Consider the following 21,463-nt stretch of genomic DNA (forward strand, 5'->3'; position numbering starts at 1 on the left):
CTATTTTTATTCACCCACAGACTGTTGTAGGCAATTCTAGGATTCTGCATGGCTTTCCTCTTACCCTTTTCATGGTGACATAGTGTCTCGTTGCTCTGCTCCCCGAACTCGCCAGGCCCGCCGTGGGCCATGTGGGGTGTCTCCTGGTTTGCGGCCATCGGGGGTGGCGCGGCCGTGAACAGCTCCAAGGACACAGCTCGTGGAGAGGACTCCTTCTTTACGGAGGAAGTTGGTGTGGCGGCATGTGGGACGGAGTCTGGTCTGAAGCGAAGGGACACGTGTGTCTGGCTGGCTGTCAGCCTCTGCGCGGCAAGGTGGAAGGCATGCAGCGGCCGGGGGAGGGGTGCGGCACGTGGGTGGGTTCTGTGTTGGAAATCCCGGCTCTGGCGCATGGTAGGCTCATGAGTGTGGACGAGCACCGTGACTTCTCTGAGCCTGTTTCCTCATCTGCGAGACGGGGACAGTACAGCCCTTGCCAGATGGTCACGCAGCCACGCCGGCCCAAGCCCAGCGTCTGCTGAGAGCCGGCGTCCTGGCCGGGACTCGTCACCTGCTGTGTCCTTGCGCAGCAGAGAGCAGAGAGGAGGCATGCTCTCCTGGGACTCACCAGGGGCTCTGCCTCACCCCTCATCTACCCTAACTGCCTTGCCAAGACCCCACTTCTTAACATAAGGGACAGTTTGAACACAGGAACTCGGGGGCCGGGGAGGATACAGTCAGTCCATGACCTCATGTGGCATATGCCTTGTTCATGTGTCCGTGTACTCACCGCTCACCCCCTGCACACCCCACCTCTGCAAGCCCTGAGCTACAGGAGGGCGGGGCTCTATGTCTGTGTCTGGAATGTGCCCGGGGACATGGGGGCATCTGCACACCCGGCCTTGTGAACTGCTTCAAGGCCAAGGGGAGGCCGTGGAAACACTGAGGGGCCATGAGGATTTACTGTGCCTGGTGGACACCCTCCTTCGGGGGTCCTCTTGGTGCACTTGGGATCCAGAGGCAGGAACACAGCCCCCGTGGCCATGCTGGGCAGGGGCTCCCGCTGGCTCAGAGCCAGCAAGTTTGCATGAAGTGCTTCCTGTTCCCACCCCCCTTTAAGATGATTTTATAGTGGAAAAAAAAAGATTTTATCACAGCTACACCCGGTTGGAGGGACCCCCCTCCCCTTTCTGCCCACAGAGGTGGTGCTGCTTCCCTCCTGCACCGCCTCCACCCGCGGCCCGTCCCTGTGGCTGCTGTGGTGGACACACCGCACTCTCTCTCCTTCCAGCCGTGACCTTCCTGTATCCCATCCCTCCTGCGGAGGCTTGGCCGCACACTTGGTCAGGTCGACGTTCGCAGGGAGTGGACACCTTGTAGATGTGTCCACGCTGTCTGTAAGTGCTGCGGGAACGGCCGTCCAGGATACCGCCATCTCCGCCTCCGCTGCGTGCCCGTGTCCTCGGGACGGTCACCCTCTCTCCGGATCCCTTTCCTGCGTGCCTGTCCCTCTCTGCGCGCAAACTCTCCCTCCCTTGTTCCGATCTCTCAAAGGAGCACAGGCACCCGATAAGCTGCCGGTGTCACCTGCCCCCGGGATGGGCGCTCCCACCTGTCCGCAGGGTCCCGCGAGGCGTGGGGCGGACGGACGCCGGGATCTGAGTCCGGCCTCCACGGGCCGGGCGCTGGGAAGCGCGGAGGCGGCGTCCCGCGGGCTGCCGTCTGCGGGAACCCACAGCCCCGCAAGCCGGAGACCAGGCCCGCCTCCCGCGGGCTGAGGACGGCTCCGGGTCCGCGGCCCGGCTGGGTCCTCGCAGCCCGAGGGCGACGGAGCTCCCTGGGGCCTGCCGTCGGGTGGGAAGGTCCGTGCCAAAGGTCCGCCGCTGAGCGCGCGGAGTCCCTCGGCCTTCTGGGCCGGGTCCGCGCCGCGGGGCCGTCAGGTCGCAGCCCGCGCCCTCGGGGCGCCCGCGTTCGCTGCCGGCCGGTCCGCGCGGGCGAGTGGGCAGCTCGGGTCGGCCTGGTCGGCCTGGTCGGCCGCGGCCAGCCCGGGTCAGGCCCGCTCCGCCGCACGCGGGGGCAGCTGCGCCCCCGACCCCCGCACCCCCGCCCCCCGGCCCGGCCCGTCCTCCGTCTCCCTCTCCCGCGCTCGGTCTCCCTGCCGCCCGCGTCCGGAGGGTGGGCCCCACCGCAGCCCCCGGCCCGGCCGCGCCCGGAACCCGCCTCCGAGGGGCCGCAGGCGCCGGGGGACGCGCTCGGGCGCCGGACGCGGCGGGTGCGCGCGCAGCTTCCGGTTCCGGCCGCGGACCCGCGCGAGGAGACGAGGGCGGAGGCGGCGCGCGCGGAGGTAGATTCGCCCCCGTGGCCGCAGCGGGAGCGCGGGGACCCGCCCGAGGCGCGGCTCCGGGGGCCGTGGGGGCGCGGGCGGCCTCGGCCCCGGTGAGCGGAGCCTCCCGTGCGCCGCGACGTCGGTCCTGCCGCGGGGTCCGGCGTCTCCTGCGGCCGGGTCTGCGGGCCGCGAGCCCCGTGAGCAGCCGCCTTCCGCGGGGCCGGGGTCGGGGTCGGGGCTGCGGGGCCGGGGTCGGGGCTGCGGGGCCGGGGCCGGGGCTGCGGGGCCGGGGTCGGGGCTGCGGGGCCGGGGTCGGGGCTGCGGGGCCGGGGCCGGGGCTGCGGGGCCGGGGTCGGGCTGCGGGGCCGGGGTCGGGCTGCGGGGGGCCCGGGTCGGGGCGGGGCTGCGGGGCCGGGGTCGAGGTCGGGGCTGCGGGGCCGGGGTCGGGGCTGCGGGGCCGGGGTGGGGGGGCTGCGGGGGCCGGGGCGGGGGGCTGCGGGGCGGGGCGGGCTGCGGGGCCGGGGTCGGGGTCGGGGCTGCGGGGCCGGGGTCGGGGCTGCGGGGCCGGGGTCGGAGCTGCGGGGCCGGGGTCGGAGCTGCGGGGCGGGGCGGGGTGCGGGGCCGGGGTCGGGGCTGCGGGGCCGGGGTCGGGGCTGCGGGGCGGGGCGGGGTGCGGGGCCGGGGTCGGGGCTGCGGGGCCGGGGTCGGGGCTGCGGGGCGGGGCGGGGTGCGGGGCCGGGGTCGGGGCTGCGGGGCCGGGGTCGGGGCTGCGGGGCGGGGCGGGGTGCGGGGCCGGCGTCCGACCCCCGGGAAGGCCTCCCTCGAAACGACGGCCTCGCGCGCAGCCCCGGAGCCGCTCGAGGCGCCGGTGCTCTGCGGTGTGCGGGGTCAGGCTGCCCGGCCGGCCGCGCCTCTGGCCAGGCTCCTGCGGAATCCGAGAGCCGCGTGGCCCCTCCGGGACCGCCGGGCCGGCCCAGCTCCCCGGCACGCAGGTTTCTGTGCTCGGGTCGGTGAGGCCGGGCGGCGGCGACAGGGAGAGCCCGTGGCCTGACTGCGCGTCCTTCGTGGCCATTCCCTCCAGGCCGTGCCGCTGGGAGCGGCAGGAACCCCGTGACCACAGGAGCCCCGGGGTCGGCTGCGGGGGCTCTCCTGAGGGGCGTCTCCTGGTCTTTCTGGACCTGGAGGCGTTGGCGAGGGAGACACCCACGCCCTCTGCCCTCCAGAGGTTGGCATTTGTGCCTGTTCAAGCTAAAATGAAGATGTAGCTCCGTTCTGTGTGTGTCGGAGCGAGTTCTGGGTCACTAACCTGAGTGACTTGAAGCTGCTTTGAAGGGAGGGCCCCATGCCCCCACATGTTTGCTGGGAGAATACGTTAGGGCGGCCTCTTGGCAGGGGACTCTGGCCATTTACCCAAATTAAGTTACTTTTGTTGTGAGGCCCCCGGTGAGCACTGGGAGGGCCTCTTCTGGACATCCGCTCTGGGAACTACCCCCTGTGAGCTCAGGCGCCCCCGCGTTGGCTCAGAGGCCCTTTCCTGCCCCGGCCCCCAGCGGCAGCTCCGCTGCCCCTCTCAGGAGGGCGTACCTGCAGCGTCCCGCTCCTGGCCGGGTCCCTCCAACAGATGGCCGCAAGCGTGTGTGCGTGCGCCTACTGTGTGTCCGCGGGACGCACGTCACTGGCCACACAAACGTCTGTGAACCAGGAGTCCTAGCCAAGAGGACACTGCAGTTCTCTCCTGGTGTCTGCTGCTACCATTTGAGAAATCGGAGAGCGACAGATACTTACAAACCTGGAGACCCACCATCCAGAGCAAATTTTTTGTGTGTGTGTGCGAGAGAAAATACTAATACTGAAGTTCAAGCATCTCCAGTTTTAAGAAACGAGTGACATTTATTAGGCTTTTAAAAAATCAGACTACGAAGGTCGTACATGCTCATTTCCGAAAAACTGGAGAAAACGGGGAAGTGCTGAGAAATCACAGACATCCCCTGCACCCCTGTGACTTACGAACACGGGGTTTACCTGCCCGTGGCTGCTACTCTTGCAGGACACGGCCTGGCAGCCAGCTCGTGCCCTCCCTGGCTGACCTCCGTAGACCCCATCTGGACCCTTTGGTTTAGAACCAGTTCTCAGTATCATAAATAGTGCTGTCGTGAACCTCCCCTCGGTGCATCTCTGACTGTTTTCTGAGGGTACATCTTAGGGAGCAAAGGGCTTGTATTTTCTGAGGTTTTTTAGTTTTGTCTTATCTTGGAAGTAACACTGAATTACCCTTTGGGAGGGCCGAGTTGGTGCCCTAGCCAGAGCCCCCCCCCCCCCCCGGTCCTGGGGGCAGCCTGGCTGCCAAGACCTCTTGAGTCACTCAGGTGTCAGCCTCTCCGGGCAGCTCCCCATCATGGACACTCCTTGCTGCTTGTCCTACGGCCGAATGGGAGTGTGGGGGGACCCGCCAGGCCTGGACTTGGATCGCCAGTTCTCCCGTTATTTTGTGGTCTAGGGCAGGGGACTTTCCCTTTTGGGTTCTCTGGCGGTTGTTGCTGTGACCGCCTCTCGCGGCGTCCACCCCCAGCCCTGCTTGTGGAGTCGGCCGAGGCCCCACAAGGGAGGAAGATGGGCGCAGCCCTGTTTTCCAGTTCTGTGTCGCCAGCGCCGGGCTCCAGCTTCTCATGGCCGCCGTCTGGCTCGGGATGGTGCTGCTTCTCGGGCCCCGGCAGACACAGGCAGCTTGCTCCCCTCTCCCAGTGAGGGAGGCAGGAGGTGTCTGTGCTTTGAGATCCTGGAGGGGAACCCTCCCTCTCCCGGGGAGACCTGGACTGGGCACCACCTCTCCCAGGAGAGGGCTGGGAGAAGCAGCTTTTCTAGCTGCCGGGGTGCCCTGCTCCTTAGCACCCCAGAGGACACTGTCCCCTCCACCGCACACTCCAGGACATCTCCAGTGTACTCTCCCCGACAAGAATCCGGCCAGAGAGGCTGGGTAGCAGGTTTTCTAGTTGCACACTGTTTTGTTTTCCCCACTGCCAGTAGGGGGAACAGGAGGGTCTGCAGGAAGTGGGGGACAGGAAACCTGTCAGGCTACGCTGCTTTGCCCCTCGCCAGCTCTCTTTCTTCCCGAAACTGGCATGTCCGACACACTCATGGCATTACTGATTCCTGACCGCGTGTCAGGTTTCTTGATGCTAGCAGAAGTCCGGAGATGTGGAACCAGCCCCCAGTTCACCTCTGAACCCTGTGTGGGGGCGGGAGAGGGCACAGAGAAGGGGTAGGACACCGCGGCTCTGGAAGACCCCCTCCCTCATCTGGGAGTGGCGTGGCTCTGGCGCATCTGAGGGCTCGCCATCCGGTGGGGGCTGTGGGGTGTTGATGAATATTTGCCCAGCACCTTGGAGCAAGGAGCCGCCACTGAGAGGGTCTTCGGAGGTCCGCGGGGCCTGCTGCGGCGTGGCTGGCCTGCACAGAGACCGTGCGGAGCCCCAGCTGCCCCAGAACCAGCGTGCTGAGCGGCTCGAGTTCAAGGCATCACCCTGTTCCGGCAGCTCTCCCTGCCCTGGAGCGTGTGTCCGGTTAGGTAATTACAGAGTGTTGTGTATAATCTGTTAAGAACAGAGAACAAAACTGTTTGGTACGCATAACAAACAATAACACACAAGTTTCTAGGAGAGAAAAGCGTGGCTCTCTGGAGGAGAGAGCGTGCGGAGCTGGGCAGCGCAGGAGACGGAGCCTGCGCCGGAGGGAGGCAGCAGGGGAGCCTGGCCCCTGCCTGCCCTGGGCTTTCCTAAGCACCTCTGTGCTGCTGGGCCTGCCGCGGAGGGGACAACACTTCCAGCTTCTGTTCCGCCGTTCACGGCTGGCAGGTGTCCTGTTGGCCGGTGGCATTCAGAGGCGCTGTCTGGGGTCCCCGGGGCCTAGCTGCCCGTGGGAGCGGTGGGTGTGCCGTTGCGAGCTGACGGGGCTGCCGGCTCTGGTGTGCTCGGCCGGGGGAGGAAGCCCCAGGCTGGGCTCCGTCTGTGCCCACCTGCTGGCTGAGCAGTTTTGAATTTTCTTTTGCGTGAGCTAGGGTCAGAGGTGGTCTCCTTGTTGACTGAACAGGGTGGTTGAAAGTCAGGTTGAGAGGCACAAACACGGCAGAGTGTGGGAGGGGCGTCTCACTTGCCGTGTCAGATGGTGCGCATTGGAAATCCCTGGGGAACACGTCAGCCCAGAAAGGGGCTGAGGCCAGGGGCTGAGCCCAGGAAGGGAGATGCGGTGACCCCGCGCCAGAGGCAACGGTGGGCAAGAGTGAGCAGACCAGAGCGGACGGTAGTTGCCGACCTTACCCTGGCTCTGGGAAGGAGTCTTCCAGTTCTGCTGGCGGCAGGGTCCAGCGTGTCTGTGGCCCCGACTCTGGAATGGAGCTGTGCCTGCAGAAGCAATGGGGGAAGCGTGCGTCTGTTCTGTTAGGTGCCGACGCCCGTGGCTGTTCCTGTGAGGTGCTGTCCCCACGCAGGACATGGGCGCAGAGCCACACCAGCCTGCAAAGGCCAGAGCTTCCGACCCACTGCAGGAGGCTGCCTGGCCCTGCCTGGCTCTCTCTTGCCTTGACACTCAGGACATTGCCTTCGGACGCCGGCTGGCCACGGCCCCTTTCAGCAGGCTCTTCCTCCTGGCCGGCCGCACTGGGCAGTTATTTTAATATTAATAGTTAGACTAGCAGGGGGAGAGGGAGGAGTCCCGATTCAGCTTAAAGCTGGACTGACACTCCCAGGACGTGTCCGCACACCTATGTCCCCACACGCCCTCCCTGTGGGGGGTACGTGGAGCAGAAGTGAGCCACGTGTCTGGGCTTGGCCCGTATATGGACAGAAAAGGGGTGCTGAGCCTTCCTTGGGGCTTTCCCCTCTTGGCTAGTCATTTTCCAGCTCAAAACCATTCTACAAGGTGCTTGGGTGGCTCCGTGGGTTAAGCCTCTGCCTTCTGCTCAGGTCATGATCTCAGGGTCCTGAGATCGAGCCCCACATCGGGCTCTCTGGTCGGCGGGGAGCCTGCTTCCTCCTCTCTCTCTCCGCCTGCCTCTCTGCCTGCTTGTGATCCTTCTCTGTCAAATAAATAAATCAAATCTTTAAAAAAAAAAAAAAGAACTATTCACAGAATTTGCTTTAAGGGCACTGAATTCGCTTTTCCATGGTTTTACCAAGTTTCATTGTTTTAGCATCTTGACTGCTTTTTGAAGTTCGTTCCTAAGAGGAGACAAGAGCCCGAATGTTGGGCAGTGAGTGAACCTGGAAGCTGTCACGCGATGTGCCTCGCCTTCTGCCGGGGGAGGTTACCTCGGGAGTGCAGTGGGCGCGCTCCGTCGGGCGGGCAGAGGTGAGAACAGACGGGTGACCGTGCTTGCTGTTCCTCTCTTCCGGCCCCGCCCCAGGTCCATCAGGCTGGCATGATGCTGCCCCGTCCCGTGATGTCCTTCCCGCGCCTGCTCTGTGCTGTGGCCTCCCAGCGGCTGGCCCCCTGGAGAGGCAGCGGAAGCAGCCCCCTGCACACGGCCCCCGCCGTCTGTGCTGACGGGAGCGCCCCGGTGTACACCCGCGCCTTGGCCTTTGCGGACAGGATTGCTCTGGTTGACCAGCACGGCCAGCACACGTACAGGGACCTTTACAACCACAGTCTGCGCCTGTCCCGGGAGCTGTGCCGTCTCCTCGAGCGTGCTGACGGGGACCTCCAGGAGGAGAGGGTCTCCTTCCTGTGCTCCAACGACGTCTCCTACGTGGTGGCACAGTGGGCTTCGTGGATGAGCGGAGGCATCGCCGTCCCCCTCTACCGGAGGCACCCCCAGGCGGAGCTGGAGTATTTCATCCGGGACTCCCGGAGTGCTGTGGTCCTCGCCAGCCAGGAGTACCTGGAGCTCCTGCACCCGGTGGTCAGGAAGCTGGGTGTCCCCCTGCTGCCCCTCCCACCCACGGTCTATGGTACGGCCCCTGAGGAGCCTGGGGCGTGGGGGGTGCCTGAGCGGAACTGGAGAGACCGAGGCGCCATGATCATCTACACCAGCGGGACTACGGGGAGGCCCAAGGGCGTGCTGAGCACTCACCGCAACATCAAGGCCATGGTGAGTGCTGGGGGCTGGTGGGGGCGGGGGTGCGATACCAGGGCCCCTGGGAGGGGTCTGTCCTGCCTTTCCCAGGCCACCACCTGTGGCTGCCTCCCGTTCTAATGGCCCTCCCTAAAACGTGTGGCCAGAAGCGGCCACCAGCCTTTTGGACCCCGGGGATGGGCTCTGGGAACGCGGGGGCCCCCCGAGGGCTCCTTAGGGCTCCGCAGCCAGCAAAGAACAGTGTGGCCCGTGTATGATGCTGAGGGTTTCAGAGGCAGCAGCTGGGGCGCGAACTTTCAGACGCAGGTTCGGCACTGAGAACCAGCCTTCTCTCAAGATCTGTGTGCAGGACTCGGGTTCCGTTTTCGGGTGCTGTTCTCGTGTTTCAGGGCTCGGCATCTCAGTCGAGCTCCCCAGCTGCTTCACCAACCTGCCATTTCTGTCCTCCGTGCTTCCAAAATACATGGTCCAGACTCTCGTTCTCTAGGAGCAGTAAAATAGGAGACGCTCAGAACCAGAGGGGAGGTGTGAGGTCAGTGCCGCTGAGTCTCAGCGGCGGGGTAAAGTGAGTCCGGGCTGACTGCAGCCGTGGCATCATTGGTAGGTTCTCTCTGTCTCTTGCAAGACGTACCTCTTGTCTGCAGAGACCATCTGCTGCCCAGCGCCTGTGAGGGTGCGTATGTCCGTGTTTGCCCACAGTGGTCATGGAGGCTCGTGGGCGGCATCCTCACGGGTGACTTTCAGAAGATTCCAGTGGGCATGTTTCACGGTGCATCTCATTCAAAGCTCAGGACGTGGTGGGAACCCACCTCCGGGTGCTGTGACCGTTCAGCTGGGAAGAGGGAGGCGCCGAGTCAGGAGGCACAGTAGGGCGAGCGCGCGGATTCAGGCCTGGACCCTGCAGACGCCTGGAACCCCAGGGCCCACTGGAGCCAGGATCACACCCCTGCCTGCCTGGGAAGGGGGCCACCAAGAGCGCATGTGGAGGCGTTGGGGCCCTCGCCTCAAAGCTCTGACCGTGTCCAGTTCTGTTCTTGGACCTGGGGGTCTGCAGACGAGCCAGCAAACCCTTGGGCACGTGGCCCCCGTCCCCTCCAGATGCTGTGAAGGGCTGGCCAGCGGAGCGCGAGCCTCCTGGCTTGTCTCCCCGGTCGCGGAGGCCCTGGCTGGCCTGGTGGCTTCCATCCCGTCTGAGGCTGTGCTGTCATCCCACAGGTGACGGGGCTGGTCCACAAGTGGGCGTGGAGTAAAGACGATGTGATTCTCCACGTTCTTCCACTGCACCACGTGCACGGCGTGGTCAACAAGCTGCTGTGTCCACTCTGGGTGGGGGCCACCTGTGTGATGCTCCCCGAGTTCAGCGCACAGCTGGTAAGTTGGGGGTCAGGCTCACGCCGTGGCTGGATCCGGGTGCCCGTGGACCAGGCGCCTTCCTCAGTGGTGTCAACTTTGCCAGCTCTGAGAGTCCCTGTTGCTGCTCTAACAAATGATCCCAGACTGGGAGAGCCTACAACAACACCCAGACTTCTGAGAGTCTTGGGGAGCAAACATCAGAGTGTAGGCAGGGCTGCCTGCATCTGGAAAGGCCGTTTCTTGCTGCTTATGGCGTCCCGCGGCCCCATGCTCTTGCCTTTCTGCCGCCTCACCACAGTTCTGTCCACCGCCTCTGCACCCCGTGAGCACAGGGGTCCGTCTGCGTGGCCCGGGCACCCTGCTTTCTCACAAGCCTTAACTGCGTCTGCAGAGTCCCTTTGCCCCACGAGGTGGCGTATCCACGTGGATTAGAACACGAGGGGGTGTATCCACGTGGATTAGAACAGGACATTTTGGTCCCATTGCTCAGCCAAGAACACCAGCTCTCCTTTGTTCTGGAGCAGGAGATGCAGCTGGGGCCCTTGGTTGGTCCCCGATGTGTGCGTATGTAGCGTGGTGTTCCTTCCTCTCCCAGTCAGCCCAGCAGGGGAGACAGACCTGGTCAGGTGCGGACCTGCCACTGGACTCTGTTTGAGCCTCGGTTTCTCCCACCGCCCCCAGAGAAAGCGGCTGGGCCTGTGCCCTGGGAGGGGCTGCCCGGCACGGCTGGCTGCCTGCGTTCGCCCCGCAGAGATGCTGAAGCCTGGCGCTTTGAAATGTGCGTTGACTTTTGCTACAATTTATGTGATGAACAGAGCTTTTAGTCACAGGGAAGATCTTGAAAAGAGTACGGTCAGGTCATGCCGTGCTACTTTTCAAAACACCAAATAGCCAGGTTGCCGAGGTGAAGAGCCCAGGGCACCCCTGAGGCCAGGCTCCTGGTGTGGACTGATGGCTGTGCGGGAGCTGTCCCACAGAGGGGGGCCGTCCCAGCCGGAGGAGACCGAGCTCGCGCTCCGGCAGGCGCTCACCCAGCACTCAAGCTGCCTGAAGGCTCCTGGCCCAGCGGATGGTCTGTTAGGGAGAGCCCGGGTTCCCTGCCCGGCAGCCCTCCCGAAGGCGCCTCAGGGCCCCGGTCTCCAGCGGTCAGCAGCGTCCGCCTTCCGGCCTGCCATAGGCCCCGTCTTCCCCTCGCGGCCCAGAGCCTTCATCCCCACGGGTGTCCAGAGGGAGGCTCTGGGGGCGGGCTGGCCTAGCCCCAGCTCAGCCGCACGGAGCAGCACAGCCCAGGCAACCTTCGGCCTCTCTGACCCTCGGTCTCGGCTTCTGGGGAGGAGGAGCAGTGTGAGCGATGCCCCGGGGATGTGCGGAGGGCCCAGCACGCAGCAGGGGCGTCGCAGCCGACACGGACACCTCTCCCAGGAAGACAGAGCATGGAGAAGGGGACCCTTTCTTCTCTGGCGGCCGCTAGAGTTTCAGTCCGGGAGGAGCTCACCTCAGATGAGCCAGTGAGCCTGTCTGCTGACGGCCGGGGGCAGGAGTTAGAGAAGGAGCCGCCGTGGACTGGACAGAAGGGGTGGAGGCCCTCGGGCCCAGGTGGTTGCTTCGGACCTGCCCCGAGAGCCCAGGGCACGGCTCCGGGAGGGCTTGGGGCCTTCTGCGCGTCCCTTTAGCCACGCACGTCTGTTCCTAAGCAGCAGGGTCCCAAGTGGTCTTATGTGGACAGAGTGTCTGCGGCTTGCAGATGTCCTTTGGGGCCACAGGCTGGGGCGCTGTCCGCTTTTAGACATAAAGTCCTCCCAGCAGATGTGATGTGTGACCCCCCCACCCCCATGCACACGCCCCTTCTTGGCAGGGCTCTGACCCAGGGCCCTGCTCTCCCCAACCCTGACTGGATGGACAGCTGCCCTGACCTGAACGAGTGGCCAGCCTTTCTCGGGAGCCACCGCCGTGCTGCCCAGGGTCCCCTGTCTTTGGCTTGGTTTTAGAGGCAGGAAGAGGGCGGGGCAGCACCCGATCTCTGGAGACCTAAGCTTCCAGGTTCCCTTTAAATAGAGGGAGAGGCTGACCCACCCTCACTTGCAGCCCCAGTGGCAGACAGCCGACACTGGCCGATGTGAAAGTCCCCATGTCCCAGCTCCTGATTTGGGAGTGACGTGTATGCGCCTGGTGGGGGTGGCAGGGACACCCTTCGGGGCAGCAGTATGAGACCAAGGAGACCTTTTCTTCCCCAAACCACAGACAAGGAACAGGAAGAAAGCGCTGCCCACCCCCCAACCCAAGCCTGGGCTTCCCCGGGCAACTCACCCGGACCTGGTACCCTCACAGCCCGCTAGCCCGGGTCTCGTCTCCGAGGGCGCTCCGTGTCCCCTTGCCTCTCCCACCCCGCTTCCGACACTCGAGCCTCTCTTGCAGTAAAGGCGCCCACAGCCGTGCTCCCCGAGGCCTCTGCCCTCCTCACCACGGCCCTGCTTCTGCCCCTGCCTTGGTCACCACCTCTGGCCAGGTGTCCTGCACATCTCCTCACTCCCCTGGGATGTCGCCCCTTTTGTTCGTGGGGTGTCCCGAGGACGTAAAGCAGTGCAGGGTCTGGCACTTGTGGGCGAGTGGACGGCACGTGGACCCCTCTCGCTGTGCGAGCAACAACGAGGGTGCGCTGGTGGGCGGCCAGCTCACAACCGCGGTGTGCTGCCTCACTTAAGGACGTTGTGAGTGTGTGGATTTGTGGCACAGGCATTCAGCCGTGGAGGGGGTACAGTTGTTGGTTTAATAAGGTTTTTAGTATCAAGTAAAGAAGAATGTAAGTAGATACAGTGTAACACAGCTGTCCACTTAAAGTCTATCATCCTTGAAACAGTAACTTTCCTGCAAAGGTCTGGGTGTGTACACATTTGTGTCTGTGAACGTTTGTGCTTCTTCTCAGTTTATTTTGCGCATCCCTTAGCAAGATGAATTCTAAGGTATCAGAGAAGCTTCAGGTTTTGAGGGGGATCTGGAAACGCTCAACAGTTTTCCGTGTAAATTAGCAGCGACAGCTTCTTTGCTTTGCACCATGTGGGCTTAAGAGACAGTTCGTAGCTTCTGCTGAGGAACTCTGTGTAAGGTGGGGCCAGGTTTCTGCGGTGGCGGTAGACAGCCTGGGCTCCTGCGCTGAGCCCGGCATGGACCAGCTATGGGGTAACAGGCTCTCCGTGGCCCATGATCGGGCCTCGTGAGATGGCCTTGATGTGAGGACAGGCGGGGAGGTGGGTGAGCAAGTGCGCCGTCACAGCCTGCGGAACATGCCAGCTGCTGATGAGGCCGTGTCCCACCTGTGTCTCCGTGGATTTCCTCTGGTTGATGCCCCAGGATCTCCGCCTCTGGCCAAGGGGGAAATTTCTGCCAAAGGCACTAAATCAGGGTGGTGCCGTGGGACCTCCTGGGAACCTGCCTACTGGGCAGAGGCTGTGCCAGCTGCCCCAGAACCCTGGTCACGTGGGGTTGGGGCTCTCAGGGGCTCAGCCATGTAGGCTGCTGGGGTCCCCACCCCTGCCCAGGACACTCTTCCTGGCATAACCATGCTGCCCCAGGAGACCTGTGACCCCAGACCAAGTTCATTCTGGGATCTGAGCAGTGGGCATCTTGGTAGGGTTGGGGGGGTGTCTTCAGGCTGAATGTACATCAGGGTGTCTGCAGAGTTGGGGGAGGGGGGCAGAGCGCATGACACTCCCATAGTCTCAGGTCGGAGCTGTAGTGTGGGGGCTCCTCAGGCAGGGTGTACGCACAGACCGCAGGAGCCGGGGCCTCATCACCCACTTTTGGCTGGAGCACCTCAGAACACAAGAACAGCTTTCCATGTTGTTTAGGATTGCCAAAAAACGAGTGATGGTTTGACCCTCGGGGTCACTGTGTTCAGCTGGTTAAGCCTTGCCTGCGGTCCCCCACCTGCCCAGCAGTCCCACAGGGCTGACACCTGAGCTCTCTTTCCCGTCCTGGTGACAGAGCAGAGCGTAGTGGGGAGAGGGTGAGTGAGAGAGGTACCTGGGCCCCTCGCAAGGCTGCCTCCGTGATGGGCGGCGTCCCAGCTCAGCAAGTTTGCTAGCCCATGGGGGTTCCTGTGGGCAGCCTGGTTTGGGAACCACTGTCTGATCTGCTGTGGCAGCTCACAGCACAGCAGGGCTTTGCGGTCCGGCTGCCTCGGAAGCGCTCTTGCCAGCGAGAGGCAGGCTCTGGGGGGCTCGCTCTGCGCACGGAATCCCGAGATGGACGCGTGTTAGTTTCTGGGGGTTTGGGACCGCGGGGAGGAAATGTGGCATTTCAGGGCAGCCGCTGCCCCCTTTGCTGACTTGGGTAAGTGCCAGGACAGGCGCCTTCGGGAGGTGGCATCTGGTGTGTACCTGTGTGCTGGGGTCGGAGGCCAGGCTAGAGGACCACAGCACCAGTCAGCACGTGTTCCCTCCTTCCTGTAGCCTTGCGTGTGAAGCCTGGGGACCAGACGAGGGCTCCCCAGAGTGGACGGACGCCTGTGGGGCCTGTCCTTCCTCATCTCGTGCCAGGCAGCCTGTGAGCTCGGGAGGAGCCCCCCGCCCTGGTACCTCCCCTGGGATGTGGGAGTCTGTCCCGTTGGGAGTCCTCTTGTCCACATGCTCCGGGCAACAGGTGAGACCTTGGGGGGCAGAACGAGGCCTGGCCAAGGGGAGGGTGTTGTCGGGGCTCATCAGACCAGGAGCTGGCAGGGTCTGCACACAGCTCGGCCCCACATAGGAGTGCCACATGGCGTTGGGCAGTTCCACCTTAGCCAGATCAGGATGGCCACACTCTTTTCAGCTGCCCTCATCCAAGGCCACATCTTCCCCAGTGATGGGCAGCGCCAATTTGGCGGACCCATGGCTTTACAAGCCTGTGGGAAGTAAGAGGCTACCCAGAATTTCCAGCAAATCTGCATTCCAGAGCTTGGGTCGGTGGTGGCCGCAGAGATCGGTGCCATGGTGTGTGGGGGGAGAGAGAGCGGCGGGTCAAGCTCATGGCCACACCTGGGCCACAGGGGCCTTGTCAGGCAGCTGTCCTGTCCCCACGGATTCCATCCTTGCTCGTGGCTGGTACACCGTGGTCCGGAGCCGTGAGCTCTTTCCTCTCGGCTCAGCTGCAGGAAGCTCGCCACACCCATTTCTTATCTTCGCTTCTGCTTCTCTGCTCAGTAATAAGAAAGTGGGCTTGTGTTCACCTACGTGAACTTCCTCGGTCATACCAAATGTTGATTGAACATCAATTCTTAATATCTTCTTGCTAATAAATATTAGTTCACGTCTGTGCTTGGGGAGAATTGTACCGTATCAGCTTTAGGGGCCTTGAGAAAGATCACCTAATCTAACCCCCTTCATCAAGTCTTAAAACTTTCTAAAGTCGGTTGTGTCTCAGAGCCCGGCGACACAATGACTGCCCACGCACTGTCACCTGGCCTCGGCGGCTCCGGGCTTGGGGTCGCTCTTGTTTCGGCCGGACACGTCCTCTCCTGTGTCAGGTCGATCGAAAGGAACCACAGATTCCATTCCGTGTCAGATGCTTTCTGCATCCCTGAAGCTAAGGATGCTCTTTCTTAGAGTTGTGACGGTGCTGTCATCATGGAGTGACGAGCCAGAACCCCCAATGTCAGGTGTCACCAGCAAGGTCCTCAGTGCCAGGGCTGCCCGTGGCCTCCAGTGTGCCTGGCTTGGATCCCGGGGACGCCCGGCCCCTGCTGGGTGTGCCCCCCCCCCCCCGCGGGCTTCCCTTTGCGTCTTCCTGGCGTGTGTTGTTGAAGAAGTCGTACTGCGTGTCCTTTTGCAGACTGCATCCGATGGTGTCATTTAACATGTTCCCTGTCCCTTGTATCCCCTGAGATTTCATGGCTGGCTTGAGAGATGGGATTCAGGTTCCCATTTTGTGGTGGTGAGCGGGAGACTTCCCAGTGGTGGGCGGCCTAGCAGTCCCCCAGGGCACCTGCTGTCGTCCGCACTCACTGAGGCTCACCGCCCAGAGCTCGGGCGCAGGGTCTGAACGGCGGGAAGGCTCGCTTCCACGGACGATGATGTGCGCACATTCAGCTGTGTGTGCATCAGGCATGTGCCGCATCTGCCTTTATGCCTGTGCCCCCAGTGCTGCTGCCTGCACCCAGGTGAAGACAGAGGATCTTCTCCTCGCCCCGGCAGGTCCTCTCCTGCCTCAGCACCCTTCCCCCGCACCCACCAGAGCGGACGCTGGCCCAGCTCTGTTGCCGTGGGTCTATTCCGCGTACTCCTCGTGTGAATGAACACGACAACACGTGCTCCCTTGTGCCCTGCGGCTCATGGCGCTGCACTGGGATTCATTCTTGGGCTACGTCGCTTGTCACTTGGTCTTTTGTGTTGCTGCGTTGTGTTCCATCGCTATCCCTACTACCACGGAGGACATTGGGTTGTTTCCAGTTTGGGGACATTATGAATAAAGCTGCTATGGACATTCTCATCGGGATCTCTCTGGGGGCGCTTCTCTTGGGTCTGTGCCTGCTGGTGCCAGACACTATCTGGCCTGACCAACAGACTCCTCCAAGACAGTGAGGGTGGGGCTGGCTCCGTGTGGCTCCGTGTGGCACCGTGTTGCTCTGTGTTGCTCCGTGTTCTCATCACATCCGCAGGTGTGTTTTCGCTTCCTTTTGTTGAGGTGTGGTATGCATGCAGTGTGACTCACAGATCTCAGTGTGTGGTTCACCGTGTCATGGTGAGTGTGTGGGGCACACCAGCTTGGACATGAGATGTTCCCGGCCCGCCGGGAGGTCTGTGGTGCCGCCTTCCAGCCGCCCCACCAAAGACCGCCACCTCGTTGCTAAGAGCAGCCGATCTGTTTCTGAAGCTTGCGTGGGATGGGCCCACGGTGACTGTGCTCCTGCGTCTCGTGCGTCCCCGTAATACCTTTGAGATTGATCCGCGTCCACACGGCAACAGCCGATTCCTTCTCGTGATCGCAGTCCCGCAGCTGGCATCGCTGTCCTGTGGCTGGACATTTGGGATGGTCTCTGTTTTGGCTTTCGGAGAAAAGCTGCCAGGAGCATTCTGTGGAAGTCTCTTTGGAGATGTGTATGTTCATTTCTCTGGGGTAGGTACCAGGAGTAGGATTACTGGGTTGGGGAGTCCTGTGCGGTTAACTTGAGAAACTGTCGACTCTCGTTTCTGTTCTGTGCTTCTGTCCGTGGGGACAAGGGCCACAGGGCTCCACCCTGCCAGTGCTCAGCTGCTCGGACTTGTTACATTTCAGCCGCCCTCCTGGGTGTGCGGTGCCCTCACTCTTGTTATAAAATCTGCGTTTCTCGTGAGCACCTTTCTGTGTGCTTGTTGGTCATTCAGAGATCTTTTCAAAGTGAGCCATGTCTTTGTTACTGATCTGTAGGTGTTCTTTATATCTTCTGGATAGAAGGCCTTTGTCAGAATGATATATTGTGAATCTCCAGTCTGGTTTTTGTTTCGCAAACCAGTGTCTTTTTTAACAGTGTCTTGTGATACAGAGAATTTTTACTTTTGAAGCACTGATTTGGAAGCAGTAATGTGTGGCCATCATTGACTTACTCAGAGTCTTGGGGAAGGCATTAACATTTCACGGCTAAGTGTGACGCTAGCTGTTGGTTTTGTAGATGCCGCCTGTTAGCTGGAGGACCTACCTGGCGCCTCCTTGTCTGCCGAGAGCTTTTACCTTCGAGGATAGAGTGTTAGATGGCTCTGTCTGCTGTGATGATCACGTGGCATCTGCCCCTTCGTTTGTTGTGTGTTTCCTCCGTCACTGTGGTCTGCTCACACACTCCTTCCGTGTTTCCAGCTTCCTCGCCTGGCAGCCTTGCAGCAGACGCCCTCGGTTGGGATGTACTGTCGTTTTCTGTATTGCTGCATTTCATTTGCTGTCATTTTGCTCAGGCTTCTGCACAAGTGTTTGTGAGGGGCGTGGTCTGCAGCTCTCTCGGGACCTTCTCGCTGGGCTTCCATGTCGGCACAGTGCTCCCTTGGGAAGGGCTTCTTCCTGGGCCAGTTTGTGTGAGGCTGAAGCTCTTCTTCCCTTGAGTGTCTGCTCGAGCTCACCGTGGAAGCCGTCCAGGCCAGACCTCTCCAGGAAGGCTTTTAGTTAAGGGTTCGATTCCTTTAACAGATACAAGACTTCTAATGTTTATATTTTGTTTCTTGTGTCTGTCTCGGTAAGTTTTGCTTTTTAAAGGAAATTGTCCATCTCATCACAATTGTGAAATTCACTGTAAGTTCTCTCCTTGTGCATTTAGTGCCTCTGGGGTCTGTGGTGATGTCTCATTGTAGCTCCGAGCGGGTGGTCTATGTTGCCCTTCTTATCTCTTGGCCATCGCCATGTCAGAGGCTTTTCCCTAATGCACCTGTGCTTCCTGTGTGTTTGATGTCTGTCCATTACTCCGTCCTTTATCTTCACAACACGTCGTCACTGTTGTTGCTGTAAGCAGTCCGGAGCCTGTAGCGCCGACACCGATTGCCAGGCCTTTCCCGCGGCGCTTCCCATGTGCTCCTCAGCTGTGTCCTCGTTGGCTGGGCTCCCCAGTCTCCCAGCGTGTTCCCCTCCAGTGTCATGTCTTTCTTGCAGCTCTGTCTAGGTGTGATTCACACACCCTGGAAGTCACTGTTGCAAATGATTCAGTGATTCTTCATAAATCTAGAGTTGTCTAGAGCCATTGTCTCACTCCCTGCTCCCACGCCACCCCTGGTGACCGCCATCAGCCTGTGTCTCTGCACAGTCCCTTTCCTGGACAATGTGTGTGTACTGAGTCCTACAGCTTGCAGTGTTTTATGTCTGGCTTCCTTCTTTCTGCAAAACACCTCAGAGTTTCACCCACGTTGTAGGATACGGGGCAGCGGTTGCCTTTTTGTTCCTGAAGAGCACCCTGTTTTGTGGGTACGTGTGCTCTGTTTGCCCAGCAACTGTCTCGTGGACTGTGGGTTGCTTCCAGTTTGGGTCTTTTAAGAATAATGCTGCCGTGAAAATTTGCACCCAGGCCCTTGTGTGGACATGTTTTCATTTACCTTACAGAGATATGCAGTAATGGAATTGTCAGATTATAGGGCAAGTTTATGTTTCGTATTTTAAGAAACTTCCAAACTATTTTCCACATGGGCTATTGTTTACATTCTCACCAGCCGTTTGCAAGGACCCTAGTCTCTCCGCGTCAGGCCAGTCCTTATTGTTGTGGTAAGTAATTGTTCCAGTTCTAGCGGACAGGAGGTGAGATCTGCTGTGCTTTCAATTTGCATTTCTTTTTCTTTTTTAAAGATTATTTATTTGAGAGAGAGTATGTGGGCAGGGAGGGGCAGAGGCAGTGGGAATCTGAAGCAGAGTCTGTACTGAGTGCAGAGCCCGACATGGGGCCTGATCTCAGAACCCTGGGATCATGACCGGAGCCAAATCCAAGAATTGGACACTTAACTGACTGTGCCGCCCAGGCGCCCCTCGATTTGCATGTCCTTAATGAGCAGTGATGCTGAGCGTTTTTTCATGGTCTCTGTCGCATTTCTGTATCTTCCTGGTGAGATCTTCAGACCTTGGCCCATGTTTGTGTCGGGTTGTTGATGTCATTGAATCGTCGGCCTTCTGTGTACACTCCACACGTCCGTCTTTCGTCAGACGGATGTTTACAGGTGTTTTCTCCCAGTCTGGTTTGTCTCTTCATTTTCTTAATGGTGTCTTCTGAAACACGTGATTTTAGTTTGGATGAAATCCATTGTATCAGTTAATTTCATAGATCATGTTTTTGGTGTGATATCTGAGAAATCTTTGCTCATCCAAAATAATGGAGATTTTTTCCTAGAAGTTGTCTAGTTTGAGCTCATGCATTTAAGTCTCTGGTTCACTTTGGGTGAATTTTTGTGTCGGGCAAAGGTCTGGAATCCGTCCCTCTGCAGGTGGCTGCTCAGTCCCCCTTGTGCTGTCTTTTGGAAAGGTCAGTCTTTCCCCAGCTGAAGTGAGGGCTCTCCCTCTTGTCAAAAACCAATCGGCCACAGGGCGCCTGGCTGGCGCAGTTGGCTGAGTGCCTGATTCTTGGGGTTTTTTGTTTTTTGTTTTCAGATTTTATTTATTTATTTGACAGACAGAGATCACAACTAAGCAGAGGCAGGCAGGGGGTGGGGGGGAAGCAGGCTCCCTTCTGAGCAGAGAGCCCGATGTGGAGCTTGATCCCAGGATCCCAGGACCATGACCTGAGCCGAAGGCAGAGGCTTTAGCCCAATGAGCCACCCAGGCGCCCCATGACTCTTGGTTTTGGCTCGGGCCGTGACCTCAGGGTTGTGAGGCTGAGTCACCCAACAAGGCTCAGCGCTCAGCGGGGCGTCTACTTCTCCCTCTCCCGCTGCCCCTCCGCCATGCTCACTCGCTCACACGTGCGCACTCTCTGTAAGATAAATAAATACACAGAGTCTTTACAAACAGACAACGGGCCGTGCAAGTGTTGCTTATCCTGGGCTCTGGTCGGTCTGTCGATCTGGGGCTCTGGCCTCCCACCGGCACCACGCTGCTGTGGTCAGTTTTATCCGGAGCAAGGTCAGGAGTTGAGGTGCGAGTCCTCCACGCTTATTCCCCCTTTCACACTCCTCGTGGCTCTCTCGGGTCTCTACCCTCCCGTGTGAGTGCCGGGTCAGCCGGTCAGTTTCTGCGCCACGGTTCCATGGGGATCTGGGGGGGCGCGTTGACGCTGCAGCTCAGGCTGGGGAGATGCACTGTTTGGTCTATGTCGAGGCCACGAGTCCACAGACGCGGGGTGTCCCTGCCAGGCCCACAGCTGTGCCATGCGGTGCTTCCTCTGTGGCCCGCACGTTCCTCCCTCTGCTCTGTCCTGTGCTGTCCTCCTTCTGTGTGGACCTTTTCCATGAGCCTGTGTCTCACCATTTCTGTCCGTCCTTCTGTACTGCCCCGTCTGCATCCGAGTCTGTCCAGTGAATTCCTGACTTCAGAAAGCACGTCTCCTGTTTTGTAATGGTTCTCTTTTGTATTTCCACTTTGCTGATGAAACCCTTGATTTTCCCTCATTTTGTTCATCTTTTCTGCAAAATTCCATAGGCCTGTCTGTTGTAATGACCTCGAATCCCTTGTCTGATTAACTCCAACATTGGATCTTCTGAGGGTCGGCCTCTGTTGACTTTCTCTCCATGATCATGGGTCACTTTTTCCTGTTTCCCTAAATGCTTCGCAGTGTGGCGGTGCTGATCGTTGTCTTTAAAAGAATGGTATTATTTCCCCCAATACGCCCGCCCTCCACGCAGCCCTTCCTCTTATGGGTCAGGGCGCACGGGATTGGCCCCTCGAACACTCTGGAGCGAGGTCTGGTCGCCGGAGGCTTACTCGGCAGTGATGTGGTGAAGACCGAGAGGGACGTCGCGCCAGTTTCTCTAAGACTGGGGAACACCTGCCAACAGGGAGGCCTTGGGGCATCTCATCAGTATGGACACAGGGAGCATCTGCCACCCAACAAAACACAGAATGCACGTGGTTTTTCCTCACCTCACCGGATGGTCACGCATCCACCATCTCCGCACGTCTGCTGGGGCTGGGGCCGGGCCCAGGGCCGACCCGCAGGCTCACCAGTGCCACCTGGGAGCGGGGGAGGTGCGTCCCCCCTCCTGGCAGCAGACCCGAGGCCAGAGCCGTGCCCCTACTCTCTCCCTGCAGACTGTCCCCCCTCACAGGTCACCCTGCAGCCGGACGCCAGTGTCCGGCACGGGGGACTCCCACAAGAACGACCAGAGTCACTC

General features: G+C 60.6%; 1 protein-coding gene across 5 annotated transcripts in view; it reads left to right on the plus strand.

Annotated features, from left to right (window-relative positions):
- Positions 1 to 2,259: 2,259 nt before the first annotated feature.
- ACSF3 (acyl-CoA synthetase family member 3) overlaps positions 2,260 to 21,463 on the plus strand; it is a 48,925-nt gene continuing 29,721 nt past the window's right edge. The window contains exons 1-3 of one of the 5 annotated variants that reach the window (XR_006605649.1): positions 2,260 to 2,323; positions 7,704 to 8,387; positions 9,588 to 9,743. Coding sequence is in view for 2 of the 5 variants with exons in the window: in XM_045076455.1 (XP_044932390.1) it covers positions 7,719 to 8,387; positions 9,588 to 9,743 (825 nt within the window). In the remaining 3 variants the exon portion in view is untranslated. Of the gene's footprint in view, positions 2,416 to 3,056; positions 5,871 to 7,703; positions 8,388 to 9,587; positions 9,744 to 21,463 lie in introns of those variants that run through there. The other 4 variants (XR_006605651.1, XR_006605648.1, XM_045076455.1 and 1 more) reach the window with 4 other exon arrangements.

Source organism: Mustela putorius, unplaced genomic scaffold (assembly GCF_011764305.1).
Source record: "Mustela putorius furo isolate JIRA1106 unplaced genomic scaffold, ASM1176430v1.1 tig00000174_pilon_pilon_pilon, whole genome shotgun sequence".
Lineage (NCBI taxonomy): Eukaryota > Metazoa > Chordata > Mammalia > Carnivora > Mustelidae > Mustela > Mustela putorius.